The sequence below is a fragment of the Podarcis filfolensis genome (assembly GCF_964270895.1).
Source record: "Podarcis filfolensis genome assembly, chromosome: 11".
NCBI classification, from domain to species: domain Eukaryota; kingdom Metazoa; phylum Chordata; class Lepidosauria; order Squamata; family Lacertidae; genus Podarcis; species Podarcis filfolensis.
The window spans coordinates 9,000,400-9,017,337 of record NC_139613.1 but is presented as its reverse complement, the minus strand read 5'-3'; the positions used below and the strand labels follow the sequence as shown (position 1 = coordinate 9,017,337).

At 45.4% G+C, this 16,938-nt stretch overlaps 1 protein-coding gene across 2 annotated transcripts in view; it reads right to left on the bottom strand.

Annotated features, from left to right (window-relative positions):
* KATNAL2 (katanin catalytic subunit A1 like 2) overlaps positions 1-16,938 on the bottom strand; it is a 39,145-nt gene that overhangs the window by 2,632 nt on the left and 19,575 nt on the right. For both annotated transcript variants that reach the window (XM_083575717.1, XM_083575718.1), the window contains 9 exons: positions 15,972-16,070; positions 14,258-14,335; positions 12,001-12,099; positions 10,484-10,547; positions 9,473-9,591; positions 6,023-6,114; positions 3,899-4,009; positions 1,939-2,101; positions 574-676 (listed from right to left, as the gene is read on the bottom strand). In XM_083575717.1, coding sequence (XP_083431843.1) covers positions 574-676; positions 1,939-2,101; positions 3,899-4,009; positions 6,023-6,114; positions 9,473-9,591; positions 10,484-10,547; positions 12,001-12,099; positions 14,258-14,335; positions 15,972-16,070 — 928 coding nt within the window. The remainder of the gene's footprint in view (positions 1-573; positions 677-1,938; positions 2,102-3,898; positions 4,010-6,022; positions 6,115-9,472; positions 9,592-10,483; positions 10,548-12,000; positions 12,100-14,257; positions 14,336-15,971; positions 16,071-16,938) is intronic.

The following is a 16,938-nucleotide window of genomic DNA, read 5'->3' as shown; positions in this document are numbered from 1 at the left end:
AGGCATATGAGGTGCCATCCAACCGTCTTAGGGACTCTACTCGGGATTTGTGTAGGGTTCACTCCTTTTCCCAAAGATGTCCCACGAGGCAGTGAGGTTTAGAACCACAGTTTTCCTTCTCCTAGATCAGCCTTTCTCAACCTTGGGTTCCCAGATGCTTTTGGCCTACAACTCCCATGATCCCTAGCTAGCAGGACCAGTGGTCAGGGATGATGGGAGTTGTAGCCCAACAGTATCTGGGGACCCAAGGTTGAGAAACACTGTCCTAGATGGACTACCTTTCCATGTGGACAAGCCCCACCTGCCCCTCACTTCCCTCTGCAACACGTGCAGAAACTGCCTTCTTGACCACTATTGGTCTCATCCGCTCAATCCACCAGAACTTGTCCTTGCATGCAGGTCAAGTCCCTAACTCACCGGGGATTTGAGACCCATCAGCTACCCTCACCTGGTTTAGTCAAACCGGCCAGTCAAAACCGTTCATAGGGTGTGGCCGCTGTCGCATGTAGACAGCTTCTAGGAGGCGCGGGTGAGAGCTGAGAGCTGGTTTACAATATAAAAACACAGGTGTACCTGGCTGATGGTTTTCAAGGGCAGTGAAGATTTTTCTCACAGGACGCATAGCAGCTTCTTTGCAGACCAACTTGATGTCGGAACCAGAGTATCCTTCCATCTCCTAATAAGTAAATTGGAAAGAGACAGTTCAGTCTCCAGGAACTTCCCAATGCAATGGGTGTAAATGTAGCATTTCAAAGAACATGGGATGTTTCAGAAAGTGACTGAGAGCCAGAGGAACACCCCTCCACAAGCATGTCCATTTAGAATATGGCTCCCCCCCTCCACTATTATTTCCCCCCCGTTCCTGCCCTACTGAAGTGAAGGAAGACCAACCATTCCTCAGTACACGCTGCTCTTACTTGCCCAGCTCTTTTACTTCTCATTTGCCAGGTGGGTACTTCAGTTTCATCCCCGTACGCTTCCGAGCACAATTCAAAGTGCTGGTGCTGAGCTTTAAAGCCCTAAACGGCCACGGCCCAGTATACCTAAAGGAGTGTCTCCATCCCATCATTCAGCCTGGTCACTGAGGTCCAGAGCCAAGGGCCTTCTGGCGGTTTCCTGCCTGCGAGAAGCGAGGTTACAGGGAACGAGGCAGAGGTTCTTCTCGGTAGTGGTGCCTGCCCTGTGGAATGCCCTCCCATCACTCCAAGCACAACTTTGGAATCTGCTCAAGAAATTTCACTTTGTGTTCAGGTAAGTGCCTATGACTTCCAATAGTGTCTCAAAACAGTCAGCACTGTTTAGGGAAGTTTTTAATGACTGATTTTTAAATCTTTTGTTGAAAGCCGCCCAGAGTGGCTGGGGAAACCCAGCCAGATGGGCGGGGTAGAAATTATTATTATTATTACTACTACTAGATGTCAAGGAAATAAACAACTACCTGACTTTTAGAAGACATCTGAAGGCAGCCCTGTTTAGGGAAATTTTTAATGTTTGATGTTTTATCGGGTTTTAATATTCTGTTGGGAGCCCCCCAGAGTGGCTGGGGAAACCCAGCCAGAAGGGCGGGGTATAAATATTATTATTATTATTATTATTATTATTATTATTATTATTATTACCATCATCATCATCATTATCATCATCATCATCATCATCCTTTGCTTGTGAACCTCGTTCCAAACAACCCAAAAGTAGCAGACATGGAGGTTTCCAGACCAGTCTCCCAGCCGAGAGGAGGTACAACCTCAGAGCCAAAATGGAACTGCGTCAGGTGCCTTCAAGGTTGGCCCCCAAAACACAGCTCTTGGGGTGGTGGGCCTCCTTTCTGTTGTGTCAGCTTGGCCCAGGTCTACTTACGATGCACTGTGTGTATATGCCTTGCTCTCTGTGAAAGCTCCCTGTGAGGTGCAGCCGTTAACAGCAATGGCTTCTCCTCACCTGACTGAGTAAGCTGTAGTCTAGCTCCGTCCTCAGCTCTACTCCGCCGCTGTTGCTCACAGAAGGAAGCCAGTGCTGGACCATCGCCTGCCTTGCCTCTTTATTCGGGAGGTCCACCAGGATCCTCTTCTCGAGCCGGCGCAACATCGCGTAATCCAGTTCCCTAGAAAAGGAAAGGGAAAGGGGAAGAATGACTGTGGATATGGGGGGGGGTCTGTTCGCCATTTTCTGAAGCGTGGGTTGCGATCTCTAGGAGATCATGGGAAAGGGTGGAGAGGGGTCGCAAGTCCCAGACTGGCTCAGGATCCGTTAGGGCAGGACTTGTCCACAAGTGCACTTTTATGCTTGAACGGAGATTGCAGGGGGCGGGACTAAATGAGCCTTGGGAGTCCCTTTCCAACTCTATGATTCTCACATGAGGACGGCAGAATCAAGCAGGAATCTGCATGCAGGAATGGGCTATCAGTGACCTAAGATCAGACCATCAGAACTTTGAACTTCAACATACAGTGCTTTACAACAGAGGCTGTTTGCACTTCCTTATTTATTTATTTATTTAAATATAAATAGATAGATAGATAGATAGATAGATAGATAGATAGATAGATAGACAGACAGATAGCACACCACTCTGGGCAGCTTCCAACAAAATATAAAAATACAATAAAACATCAGACATTAAAAACTTCCCTAAACACGGCTGCCTTCAGATGTCTTCTAAAAGCCAAATAGTAATTAGGCTGAGTTTTTATCACTATTGAACAACTTACATACTGCTTGATTATAGGAAAACCAATAAGCGTTTAAAAATAAATATTAAAATTATCAAGAAAAAACACTTTAAACATTTAGAATTGATATTAACAGTAATTAATATTAACAGGCATGCCCATGTCAGGGCAGGCTTGCTTAAACAAAAAATGTTTGGGACTACAACTCCCATCATCCCTAGCTAACAGGACCAGTGATCAGGGATGATGGGAATTGTAGTCCCAAAACATCTGGAGGGCCAAGTTTGGCTATGCCTGCCCTAAGCTATAGCTTGTTTAGCTTATACGTATCCGGCACTGATCAAAAGCCTTCCATGAGTGCAACAGCATCAACAGGACTTCCACCCAATATGCTAAGAACAATCTGGATAGTATGCATTTTCAGCTATTCCACTAGATCTAAAGGTAAAGGTAAAGGGACCCCTGACCATTAGGTCCAGTCATGGCTGACTCTGGGGTTGTGGCGCTCATCTCGCTTTATTGGCCAAGGGAGCCGGCGTACAGCTTCCGGGTCATGTGGCCAGCATGACTAAGCCACTTATGGCAAACCAGAGCAGCGCACGGAAACGCCGTTTACCTTCCCGCTGGAGCGGTACCTATTTATCTACTTGCACTTGACGTGCTTTCGAACTGCTAGGTTGGCAGGAGCAGGGACTGAGCAACGGGAGCTCACCCCGTCGCGGGGATTCGAACTGCCGGCCTTCTGATCGGCAAGTCCTAGGCTCTGTGGTTTAACCCACAGCGCCACCTGCGTCCCCTCCACTAGATCTACGTGACATTAAAAAAACTGAAAGGTTTTATCCTCAAACTTTTAAAAGTCACCTTTTAATACCAATGAAATCCATCCTTGCCTATTTATAGAGCACATCTTTCCTGAGCACTGGATGTTTTAAGCACCTTAAACGTTTCTTTGCTGAAACCCTTCTTTAGCTTAGCCATAGTAAATAACTTGGCCATCAAGCCCCTTTTTAAATATTAGCAGCTGGCTTGGGCCGGCATATGTTGCCTTTACGGAGGATTATGCACTCCTGCGGCAAGAACTGCAGGAGCAAAGTAAAAAGCTCCCAATTAATCTTTGAAGGCTTTAACCAAATATCAAGGCTTTTACTGCTCTGGGTCTAAGTGAAATCTTTATCTGTGTTTAGAGGCTCACGCAAATGTATTCAAAGCGTACTCTCCGGATCTCTTACCAGGGCAGGTTGGAAGCCGCTAAAACAAAGACAAGATCATCTGACCGGGCCAGGCCATCCATCTGCACCAGTAATTCCGTTTTCATCCTCCGGCTTCCTTCGTGTTCACCGCTACCAAGATATGGAGGAAGGAGAAAGGGAGGGGCGGAATCAATGTTATTCCCTGGCCTGCATCCGGACCACTGCCGTTACAGAAACAGGGACAAGCTCAGAAGCACAAGCCCATTCATGGGTTTTGCATCTCCCTGTCTCGCCCAACCCCCAGTTCCAAGCACGGTTAAGTTCCATGAGATAAAACCTAAGCATTATGTCCAAACTTCATGACGATTAATGCCCAGAAGTTAATTCTGCAATGAATCCACTCATATAAGAGCACTAAAACGAAAGGAAATGCACACTTTGGAGTTTTATCTTTGCATGCAGATTAAGACAAGAGGCACTGAGCAGATCCCAAAGCCAGCATTTAGTGAGAAGGCTATTAAGTCTTAAGTTAGATCAGCTTGGATAATTACAGGGAACATAGTTCAGTGGCAGTATGCAAGCTTTGTACATTCCCAATAAATACCAGGCAATATGGACTTCTGGTCTGATTCAGTGTGTCTTACTAATCCTATATATCCTTGCGTCAAACTATGGTGCAAACTACTGAGAAGCTCTCAAAATAAATGGGAGCAGCACAAAAAACACATCTGTAACCGTTCGCTACTCCCATTTGGCTGAATGTGGGACATGCAGGAGAGCTTCGAAGCAGATTTTGTCATTCTTCGGTACAGGCAAAGTCTGCGTTCTGCAACTGAGCGACAGCCAATTTTACAGGTTTCCTTGGCGAGATCTTGCGCTCTGCTTGGAATGTGGTTGATGGTGGAAGTTACTTTATCATTTATTTATAAAAATATTTATCTACCACTACATCATCGAGAACAACAAAACCTTTTACAATACCATTTGTATTTAATGAAAGTACATAAAAAATTTAAACCCAAGGCCGTCAAGCAACTATTAGGGAAAGATGAATTCTGAATTGCCTGAAGAAGCCTGGTGGGATAGAAGAATTTTCAGCAGATGTTTAAAGGTTGGAACAGAAGGCACCTGCTGATTCACTATTGGAAGAGTATTCCACAATACTGGGTCGACGACACACTAAAGGCTCCAATTTGATGCCCAATGAGCCTTGTCAACATGGAAAATAACCAAGAACATTGAACCAACTAATTGAGCTAGGATAAAAGGGTCTAGGCCAGGGTTTCCCAAACTTGGGGTCTCCAACTGTTTTTGGACTACAATTCCCAGCATCCCTGACGACTGGTCCTGCTACCTAGGGATGATGGGAGTTGTAGTCCGAAAAACATCTGGAGACCCAAGTTTGGGAAACCCTGATCTGGGCGGTCCTTAAGGTACCCTCAATCTAAGCCGCTCAGGGATTTGTAGATTAATACAGAGACCTTGAACCTGGCTCAGAAGGAGAATGACTGTACGGATGGACGTTGGCTGGGATGTAAAAGCAGGTGGGTGGACTATTAGAGGGATGTGGAACCTATAGCCCTTGAGATGCTGTGGGACTACAACTCCCATAATTCCTGGCCATTGGCCATGCTGGCTGGGACTGATGGTAGCTGCATTGCACCATCATGTGTAGGGCCACAGATCAGGGCTGGAGAAGGGCAAGGCCCAGGGAGAACCCTATGAGCTGGATAAGGAGACCTAGAGGTTTCATCTGGACCTGGGTCTCAGGTTTCCCACCCTTGACATAAACTCACATACTTGCTGATTACTCTTATATTCCAGCTTTCCTCTGGGGAGCTCGGAACAAGAGTATAACAGGTAGCACATTCAGGCAGACACAGATCAGACCCAGGCACGCTTAACCCAGGGGGAAGGCTAAGTAGCTTAAGTCACAGACCTACTGGCACAAACAGATTTGGCTTTCCAAACATACTGTGTTCGTTCCTTTTTTTGAACGTGGGGATGTTTAGAGTCAGAAGTGGAAGAGCAAGATATACGGAAGGGAAAATGGATTTTTCTTGCAGTGAGCAAGGTAGGTTTATTTCTAAGCTGTTCGGGAAGAGGATCTGCCTTATGGAAAACAGTCAGCCAAAGGGTATCCCCCACTTGAACGTTTGTTACCCTGGGGCTGTGCCTCGTTGGCTCATGACGGACTCCAGCTCATCCAGGAAGATTGTGGAGGGGGCGTGGTAGCGGGCAAGTTCAAATAACACCTGTCCAAAAAGAAAAGGGGAGGGAGGGAGGGAGAGACAGCTTAAGTCAGGAGGGACAAATCTCCCCACTGCCATGCTCTTGCGCACTTTCAGTTGCTAGGGATCACAAGCAGGGAGAGCACTGTGAAACATGGACCACTTATAAACGCCATCTCCAACTCCTTGAAAAATTCCATCAATGGTGTCTCCGAAAACTTTTACACATCACTTGGGAAGACAAGCAAACTAATGCTAGTGTACTGGAAGAAGCAAAGATCACCAGTGATGAAGCAATGATTCTTCAACATGAACTTCGTTGGACTGGTCATGTTGTGTGGATGCCTGATTATTGTCTTCCAAAGCAACTACTCTATTCCGAACTTAAAAATGGAAAGCGTAATGCTGGTGGTCAACAAAAGAGGTTTAAAGACTCTCTCAAGGAAAATCTTAAATCATGTAGTATAAATACCGACAACTGGGAAACACTGGCCTGTGAGTGTTCCAATTGGAGAACAGCCTTTACCAAAGGTGTCATGGGCTTTGAGGATGTTCGAACTCAGGGCGAAAGGGAGGAACGTGCTAAGAGGAAGGCACATTTGGCAAACTCTCACTGTGATCAACTCCTGCCCGGAAACCTATGTCCCCACTGTGGAAGGACGTGTGGATCCAGAATTGGCCTCCACCATCACTTACAGATGCACTATTAAGACTGTGTTCATGGAAGACAATCATATTCGGCTACAAGTGATCGCCAAATAAAGAAAGTGAGTTGCACTCAGGTCCCTTAGGCATCTGACAGGCTACTGTGAGAACAGTATGCTGGGCTAGATGGGCCCTTGGATTGATCCAGCTCTTTTTACATTCTTACTTCCTGTTCTTTTCAATGGGGCTTGTAGAACTCAAATTTTGGGGCGGGAGGAGAGCAACACCAGGTACACACAGATCTTATGCATGATACATGACAATGTCCGTCCAACCTCTGCTTAAAAACCTCCAAGTTCATATGATGAACTGCATTGCTATGTTCTTCCTGCACATCCCTCTTTAACCTATATTTACAATTATTCTGTTCACTGCAGACCATTCAGATAAATCAGTTTTTACCCAAAACAAAGGTATTAACTTCAAACACATGAAGTTCTTTTACCGGGGCTCAGGCTTCATTTGCTTTCACAGCAGATATATTTTAAAAACACTAAACCATGGGTAGGCAAATTAAGGCCCGGGGCCCGGATCCGGCCCAATCGCCTTCTCAATCCGGCCCACGGACGGTCCGGGAATCAGCGTGTTTTTACATGAGTAGAATGTGTCTTTTTGTTTGAAATGCATCTCTGGGTTATTTGTGGGGCATAGGAATTCATTCATTTCCCCCCAAAAAATATAGTCCGGCCCCCCGCAAGGTCTGAGGGACAGTGGACCGGCCCCCTGCTGAAAAAGTTTGCTGACCCCTGCCTAAACAAATGGCAACTTCCAAGTATGGGCTGGAATAGAGCCAAATGTTGTGCATTTTTGGCTTTGATGCAATTGGACTGTAGTGAATGATTGTGTTCACTTACTCATATTATGTCATTATGATCTTATGATCCATTCAGAGAATTGAGGGTACAGAGTTAATAAAATAAAAGGCTGCACTTGTTTTGTTTTCTGCCATGGGCTCTGGCTGACAGAGGGAGAGAGAAGGAAACGCAGATGCCACAAGGCTAGTTGGAGAAAATATCTGAAACGCTGCCTTGGTTTGGTAGGCCAAACCACTTCTTAAATCTGAACGGCTTATAAAAGAGGAGAGAAAGAGCAAACACACACAAATAATCCTGTCTTTGCATTTTAAATCTTTTCTCCTAAATCCTACCCAAGTATATGGAAAATAATAGGATAGAAGAAAATTATTCCAGAAAGGGATTCTGGGCAAATCCTAAAAGAGCACCAAGGATTAAAACATTCCCCTTTTATGTATTGTTGCTCCATATATATATTTTTTTAAATAAGGGGTTTTAAAAAATATAAATGCAAGTTAGAAGTTGGGTTGGTTGGACTAAATAGCTTCTGTTTTCCTGATCAAAACACAACGTGGATAATCCCACGTATTATACAAAATGAGATTTTTGTTGGCTTTTCTTTCTAAACTAAGGATGATGGCTTATTTTGCTCTACAAACAGAATTCTTAAGGAGAGGTAAAACCCAATATCCTGTCACTTTTAGCATCATGTGTTCTTGCTTTCCTTGCTTAAAAAGATGACTGCATTCAAACTACATTCTGACGCAAACTCCAGCATGTGTCTGAAGTTGCAACTTTAATCTTTGCCGTTAATGGAACCACATACTGTGAGCCTAATTCACTGCTGCAGCCAGATGATTATAGATGGATTCTGCATTTACACACCAGTACAGAAAGAAAAAGGCCAGATAACTTATCATACTAAGAAACAAAGGTGTCATTTAATAATAAAAGCACTTAGTCCTTAGAACTCCAATGACAGGCTTAGCAGTGTGCGATCAGTGCACTAGCAAACCCTTGGTAAAACCTCCAAAGACAAAATGGGTAAGATTTCAAGTACTTCTTTGGCTTGTCGTTGCCCTCCCCACAACTAGCAAAATTATGCAAAACTAAGAAATTTTATTATAATTTATGTAAGGTTGTAGAATTCTGCCTTCATTTTCTTTTTGATAGATATAGATAAGGTAAAAGGTAAAGGACCCCTGGACGGCTAAGTCCAGTCGAATTTGACCATGGGGTGCAGCACTCATCTCCACTTTCAGGCCAAGGGAGCCGGCATTTGTCCAGACAGCTTTCTGGCTTGTGGCCAGCATGACTAAACGCTTCTGGTGCAACGGGACACCGTGACAGAAGCTAGAGCGCATGGAAACACGATTTACCTTCCCACCACAGCCGTACCTGTTTATCTACTTGCACTGGTGTGCTTTCGAACTGCTAGGTTGGCAAGAGTTGGGACAGAGCAACGGGAGCTCACCCAGTCACGCGGATTTGAACCACCGACCTTCTGATCGGCAAGCCCAAGAGGCTCAGTGGTTTAGACCACAGCGCCACCCACGTCCTGATCTAGATGATACAGATACAGATATACAGACACAGGTCTAAGTGGACCTTGCCCTGATGTAGAAGGGAAACTCTTGCATCCCTAAGACAAACTGAAGACTCGGGACCACTTAAATTAGGCTAGCTGCACCTTCCCTGTTCCAGAAAATGAACTCAGGTTTGAATGGTACAAAGCAAGAGTTTGGCCATGAGGCTTGTAGAAAAGAAAGGAGGGGAGGGGGAAGAATATGTCCATTCCTGCATTAGGCCACCTCACTCAAAGATTCTCTGCCAAACACTGTGGATTTCTGCCAGGGCATGAGGAAAACAGAAGGCGCTCTTACTTTCACAAGCTTTTCTGAATCTCCCCTCCATTTGCTGACGATGGTGGATGCCGAGATGTTGAAGAAGGTTGTGTTGCATTCAGTGGCAACAGCTTTGGCTAGCAAAGTCTTCCCAGTACCTACAAGGTGCAGAAAAATAAGTCAGGACTCAGTCTCGACGTAGGCGCTCCTCAATATTTCTCCCCACTGAGGAACTGTGCAAGCCTTTTATCCCCACAATAAATGATTTCCCTGAGCTATTTGGTCAAAAGAGGTGTACCTCCATTTAAAAAATCCCCAATTAACCATCTGAAAGGAGTTTGAAGTACCTCCATTTAAAAAATCCCCAATTAACCATCTGAAAGGAGTTTGAAAAAGCAAAATAATTTATCGGCAGTGATGTTTCCGTAACAATCACTCGACCAGCATTCAAGCAAGTGTTAGCTGGGAAGAAAACCTTGTCTTTCTATCTTAACACTATCATTTGGGTTTGGGAGAAATAATATTCTCCCAGGAATGGATCGACTAGAGATAGGAATAAAGGGTATTATTGAGTTTATATTGCAGCTAAGTCTACATACCTGCATTCCTTGCGTAAAATAAATCCTCCCAGAACAGATGCAGTGGCCGTTTAGTTAACCATTCTGTCAAAAACACTCCCAGTTTTTGGAGCAGTTTTGCAAGGGATTCACAGGTGGTGGTTGTTTTTATTTTTTAAAGGCAGCATATAGAGACATGTCTTTTAAAAACCTTTTCCTTTTTAAATGGAGAACAGCTACTCTGCAGCAAGAGGGAATGCCAGAGTGTCAGAAATGGAAGCTGATCTTGCATTCACCTCACAGGATATGCAAGGCTGCAAGAGAATTTATGCGGCCAGGTCCACACCGTGGATGTGGGCAATATTGAAAAATGTTATGTCTGCCTTCAGCCAGGAGTAAGAAAGGTGTTTACCCCAAGGGGAGGGGATGCAAAAAAAGGTCTCTCAAGCTGTGGTGTAAGGGGTGCGGGAGTTCAATTGCAAACAGACAGTACCTGGGGGCCCATAGAGCAATAGTCCTTTCCATGGAGAGAGGATGCCAGTAAACAGTTGTGGATACTAAGCAGAGAAAAACAATATCAGAATTAAATAATAATAATAATTTTCGGGAGTCAAACTGCAATTTCTGCAACAGTTTTGGGCACCCAAATGACCACCATCCCATTCTGCAATTAATCCAGAATGCAGCAGCTAGACTGGTGACTGGGAGTGGCCCCCGAGACCATATAACACTGGTCCTGAAAGATCTTCATTGGCTCCCAGTACGTTTCCAAGCACAATTGAAAGTGTTGGTGTTGACCTTTAAAGCCCTAAACGTCCTCCGTCCTGTATACCTGAAGGAGCGTCTCCACCCCCATCATCCAGCCTGGACACTGAGGTCCAGCGCTGAGGGCCTTCTGGGGGTTTCCTCACTGTGAGAAGTTACAGGGAACCAGGCAGAGGGCCTTCTCGGTGGTGGCACCTGCCCTGTGGAACGCCCTCCCAGCAGATGTCAAGGCAATAAACAACTATTTTACTTTTAAAAGACAACTGAAGGCAGCCCTGTTTAGGGATGTTTTTAATGTCTGATGTTGTATTGTTTTTAATATTTGGTTGGAAGCCGCCCAGAGTGGCTGGGGAAACCCAGCCAGATGGGCGGGGTATAAATAAAGTATTATTATTATTATTATTATTATTATTATTATTATTATTATTATATGTTGATTTTGCAACTTAGACCACATGAATTTTATGGGAGCAGTTTGCAACTGAACTTCATGTGTAACTCTGAAAAATCAGTGCTAGAAACTGAGATATGAATACGAGGAGCTAAATGGCACCTTAAACCTAGGTGATGGGCACAACAACAGAATGTCTAGGTGTGCTTTTTTATAACAAGAATACAAAGCTGAAAAAGAATGAACTTGAGCTAAAATATTATGTTCATTTTTAACATGGTCTAGTCCCGGGGTAGGCAACCTAAGGCCAGTGGGCCGGATGCGGCCCAATCGCCTTCTCAATCTGGCCAGTGGACAGTCCGGAAATCAGCGTGTTTTTACATGAGTAGAATTTTATTTAAAATGCATCTCTGCGTTATTTGTGGGGCATAGGAATTCATTCATTTCGACACCCCCCCCAAATATAGTCTTGCCCTCCACATGGTCTGAAGGACCATGAACTGGCCCATGGCTGGAAAAGGTTGCTGAACCCTGGTCTAGTGCTTCCCCTGCCCACCCACCCCCCTCATATTTTTAAGAGGGTCTCTTCTCCAGTCTTAAAAGAGTAGCTGGAAATGGGGAGGCAGAAAAAAGCTCCTCCTTTCCTTCCCTTCCCTTCCGATCTGCAGTTTTAATCTGAAATCTTAGGCACAGTACTGCACCCAGAGCTCAGAAACTGCTAGTGCTCATGAAATTCCCCGTCAAAACATGTGCCTAGAACAATGGGAGTTTCGAACACTGCTGAGAAGTTGACACTTTCAAGATCAGGAGTGCCAATCCAGAGAGAAAGCAGCTTTCAAAACAGGTTCCCTTACCCTGATTGGGTACACAACAGCTTCCTTGACCAACCGCTTGGCTGCATCGAGGCCAATGATATCGCCCCACTTTACATTCGGGTTGTGGAGGTAGATATCCTGCAAGACATTGTTTGGTCTTCTTAAAGGCAGGGCTCCGGCTTCCCTGTACAGTCAGGGAAACATCGGTGCAGCAAAATAAGCTCTGTTATGCCAGGGCATAAAAGCACAACAGTGACACAGAAAGAGACAGGTTGCTTTGCAGTGTTTCTCGGTCAGTCCCCAGCCTGTTGTTGGACTACAACTCCCATCATCCCAGTGGTCAGGGATGATGGGAGTTGTAGTCCAAAAACAGCTGGGGACCCAAGCCTGAGAAACACTGGGAGAGGGAAGAAGCACAAAATTGTTATTGCAATGGAGGACTAAAAATTCTGAACATGCTCACTTAGGAGACAATCCCACTGAAACTGACTGTTCCTGCAGAGCAACTGGTCTTAGGGCTGCAGTGTGGAACCCCAGTTCAGCTACTGATTGATTGACTGATTGATTGAGTGACTGTAGAAATGGATAAAAGCCCCCCATGCAAACAATGACTATCATCAGTGCAGGTAAGGGGGGGATATTTTAATTTTAATCATCTACAATACTGTCTTATTTATTTTATAGTACAGTACATTGATTATTGCTTTCATTTTATGGATTAGATAGTAAAATTCATGTTAAATTGCTGTTTTAGGGGTTGTTTTTAAAAGTCTGGAACGGATTAATCTGTTTTGCATTACTTTCTATGGGAAAGCGTGCCTTGGTTCTGGAACACTTTGGTTTTGGAACGGACTTCCAGAACGGATTAAGTTTGAGAACCAAGGTACCACTGTACATGTAAAGGTCTGCTCTTCCCTGCCACCCTTCCCAGCAGCTCCTTGCTGTGCATCAGAAGAAACACGTTGAGGAGTGGATGCTTGAACAAGTTTGCTGTAGAAAGTTAAAATTTTCACTTGTTGCTTCACCCATTTTCACCTCTGGCCCCACCCCAACCCTAAAAAGCTGCCCAGATGTGAACGAAGCCCTCAGTCTGAAAAGGGTTCCCCACGCCTTCCACAGAGCATCAAGCCTCGCCTCCTGTGCCTTGCAAGACTGGATGTTTTGCCATCTGGGGTACTTGAGGGTCGATTCCAAAAGATCCCGCCTGAGAAACGTCTTTGCCCCTGTGGAGATGGTAGCCCCGAAAACAGCGGCACACGTCCTCCTGTCCTGTACTCTCTACAAAGACCTGAGGAACGAGAGCATCACCCCACTCGTACTAACCATCCCAGGGCGCTCAACCACTGCCACAATGTCCTTTCTTCTATCAGATCAAAATGATCAGATAACAGCAAAGGTTGCTAGGTTCATAGCAGGGGCAATCAGAGTAAGGGCCACTAACTGACGGCTGATTCAGGACTTTAAATTGTGCTTTTATATCAAATTTCCTTTTCTGCGTATACTGTAATGTTTTACTGTTGCTATGGCCATTGGCTAATGCGAATAAAGTTTTTTCTCTCTCCCATCATCCCTGACCACTGGTCCTGCTAGCTAGGGATCATGAGAGTTGTAGGCCAAAAACATCTGGAGGGCTGAGTTTGAGGAAGGCTGCGCTAGATGAACCAGTGGTTTGACTCAGGACAAAGCAGCTTCCTATCTTCCTACGAAGGAGAAACAAGAGGGAATGACCTCTTAGTCTGGTTTCCAGAGCTACGTGGCTGTCTACTGTTGGACTAGGTGGAACATGGCCTTCTCCACCAAAACAATTGTTATGTTCTTTGTTCCTCCTGAGGAACTGGGGATGGAGGCAGACTACGTCCACCAAATGCCACTACAGCAAACCATTGACAACCAGCCCCACCAAGCTGTGATTTACTTTAATGACTTGGCCTGATACTATGCAGCCTTCTAATCTTTCGATCCATTTTATCAACAGCAACACCCACAAATGCGAATAAAGTTTTATCTTATCTATCTCGCCTCCTGTGCATACACAGAGAGCATCACCCAGCAGCGAACTCTCTTGCATGGACCCCACTGCAGCAGGTGGAAGCTGTGCTAGAAGAGTGAGTGTTGGGGCTTCCACAGGGGACTCTCCTGCAGGGCTGTGTCCAGAATGTGGTTATTCATAGACTCTCCTCCTGTTCCTCCATCCTGATGTTGCGTACGGAAATGCGGAAAAGCAGAGGATTAATTCCTTGGCCAGCTAGGCTCAGCATATACTCCAGGACTGAAAGGAAACAAGCTTCAGTCTTACCCTGCTCACAACTGTCGCAAGTTCTCTCATTTCACCAGTCATCCCAATAAAGGCGCCCAGGGGTTTTAATAACCGTTCCTACAAAAAAGACACATGTACACGCAATTGATATACAGTATAGCAGGCATGTCCAATAGGTCGATTGCGAGGGTGTCCCAGGTTGATCGTGGCATGAAGTACAACAACAAAAACAAAATCAATAACTTCGGTCAACCCTACCCTAAAAAAAGCTCAACAACTCCTGGCAATGACAAGTAGATCACAGCCGGTCTTTTTATACTGTGAGTAGATCGCAGTCTCTTGGAAGTTGGACATGCCTGATATACAGTCATACCTCGGATTAAATATGCTTCGAGTTGAGCGCATTTGAGTTGTGCTCCTCCGCAACCCGCAAGTAACGGAGCGCGTTACTTACGGGTTTCGCCACTTGCGCATGCACAGACACTCAAAATGACGTCACGCACATGTGCAGAAGTGGCGAAAAGCGACGCGTGCGTGCGCAGACGTGCCGTCGCTAGTTACGTTTACCTCTAGATGTGAACGGGGCTCCGGAACGGATCCCATTCGTATCTAGAGGTACCACTGTATAGCATGCAAGAAAAAATTGTTTTGGTTATTTTGAGGGGCTGCCAAACTTTAAATTAAGTATGTGAAAGTTTTAAATATGCAACACCATTTTTGGAATAGGTTTTTATATACAGTCTTACCTCGGGTTACAGCCGCTTCAAGTTGCGTTTTTTCGAGTTGCGGACCGTTGCCAAGTCGCAACCCACGCATGCGGAGACACAGGTTGCGAACGCTGAGGGTTGTGAATGTGCATCCCGCATGAATCATGTTCGCAACCCGAGCGTTCACTGTATATATTAAGTCCAGTTCAAGCTGTCTTCCCCAGCTCCAGCTCTATCCCTGTGCATATGTAGTGTTTTCTAGTCCTCATGCTCTCCCCACACAATTCCTCCACCAAATATACAAGGTAAAGTCCAATATGGGAGATACTGTGGCTATGTGGATAGGAGGAGATACTGCACCCTATCCAGGATCTAAGGTGCTATTGTGTTTGAACAGAGGATGATACATGCAAGTCCAAAGGCCACTCCAAAAGACTTTTCTTCCCCGTTGGATTTACCAGGTATTTGTTGTCAGTTTGCATTTCTTAGTGCAGAAACTATTTTTCTGATGTGCAGAGATCTTTTCTATTCTGATTAATACAAGAGGATTCTAGAAGCTAGTAGAAGCTTCTCTGTGTGAGAGAAGCAGGCAGAAGGATTGTTTGGGTTATACCTTCTGGAAGCTGAGTACAGCTGGTTTGAACTGGTTCTCTTATCTCTATTCTGCAAGGCCATGCTGATTATAAATATTGGCCAGAAGGAGCCTGGGTCTCACTTTCTCTTTCTGATTCTCTTTTGTTCTGTGTGGTGTTCTGTACATAGTATGCTTAGTGTTGAGGTTTTAGACTTATTATAAGTTCTTGTTAAGTTTTATTGTAAGTGCTGCAACTGGATTTCTTATGGACTGTGCCATTCCTGATTGCATTTCGATTCGTGACCATTATGCTCATTTGCCTTCAGCACCAGTAAAAGCTCTGCTGGATGAAGTACTATTGCCTTTGGTCTATTTTGGGGGACTCTGCAACGTGTTTAAGTTTTTCCTCCACACATATGACGCTTATTACTTTTCAACTTTTATTTTACTAGGCGGAAAGAACACCACTCACTGAAGGATCTGGATTGCAGTTAAGGCTGTTCACGGCAATTTCATTTGATGCTCCTTTGATCGCATCCTGAATCATCCCACGAAAATCAATGATTTGGCCCTACAGGAGAAACAAATAGTGTTTACCAAACCCTGAAGCCCATGGCAGGTCTTCAGCCTGGAACACAATAATAATAATAATAATTTATTATTTGTACCCCGCCCATCTGGCTGGGCTTCCCCAGCCACTCTGGGCGGCTTCCACAAAGACCAAAAGTACACTAATATGTCATACATTAAAAACTTCCCTGAACAGGGCTGCCTTAAGATATCTTCTGAATGTCAGGTAGTTGTTTATCTCTTTGACATCTGATGGGAGGGTGTTCCACAGGGCAGGTGCCACTACTGAGAAGGCCCTCTGCCTGGTTCCCTGTAACTTCGCTTGTCACAGTGAGGGAAGCACCAGAAGGCCCTTGGAGCTGGACCTCAGTGTCTGGGCAGAACGATGGGAGTGGAGACGCTCCTTCAGGTATACTGGGCCAAGGCTGTTTAGGGCTTTAAAGGTCAGCACCAGCACTTTGAATTGTGCTTGGAAACATACTGGGAGCCAATGCAGATCTCTCAGGACCGGCGTTATGTGTTCCCGGCGGCCAGTCCCAGTCACCAGTCTAGCTGCCGCATTCTGGATTAGTTGTAGTTTCTGGGTCACCTTCAAAGGTAGCCCCACGTAGAGCGCATTGCAGTAGTCCAAGCGGGAGATAACTAGAGCATGCACCACTCTGGCGAGACAAGTCTGCGGGCAAGTAGGGTCTCAGCCCGCGTACCACGTGGAGCTGGTAGACAGCCACCCTGGACACAGAATTGAACTGTGCCTCCATGGACAGCTGTGAGTCCAAAATGACTCCCAGGCTGCGCACCTGGTCCTTCAGGGGCACAGTTACCCCATGCAGGACCAGGGAGTCCTCCACACCAGCCCACCCCCTGTCCCC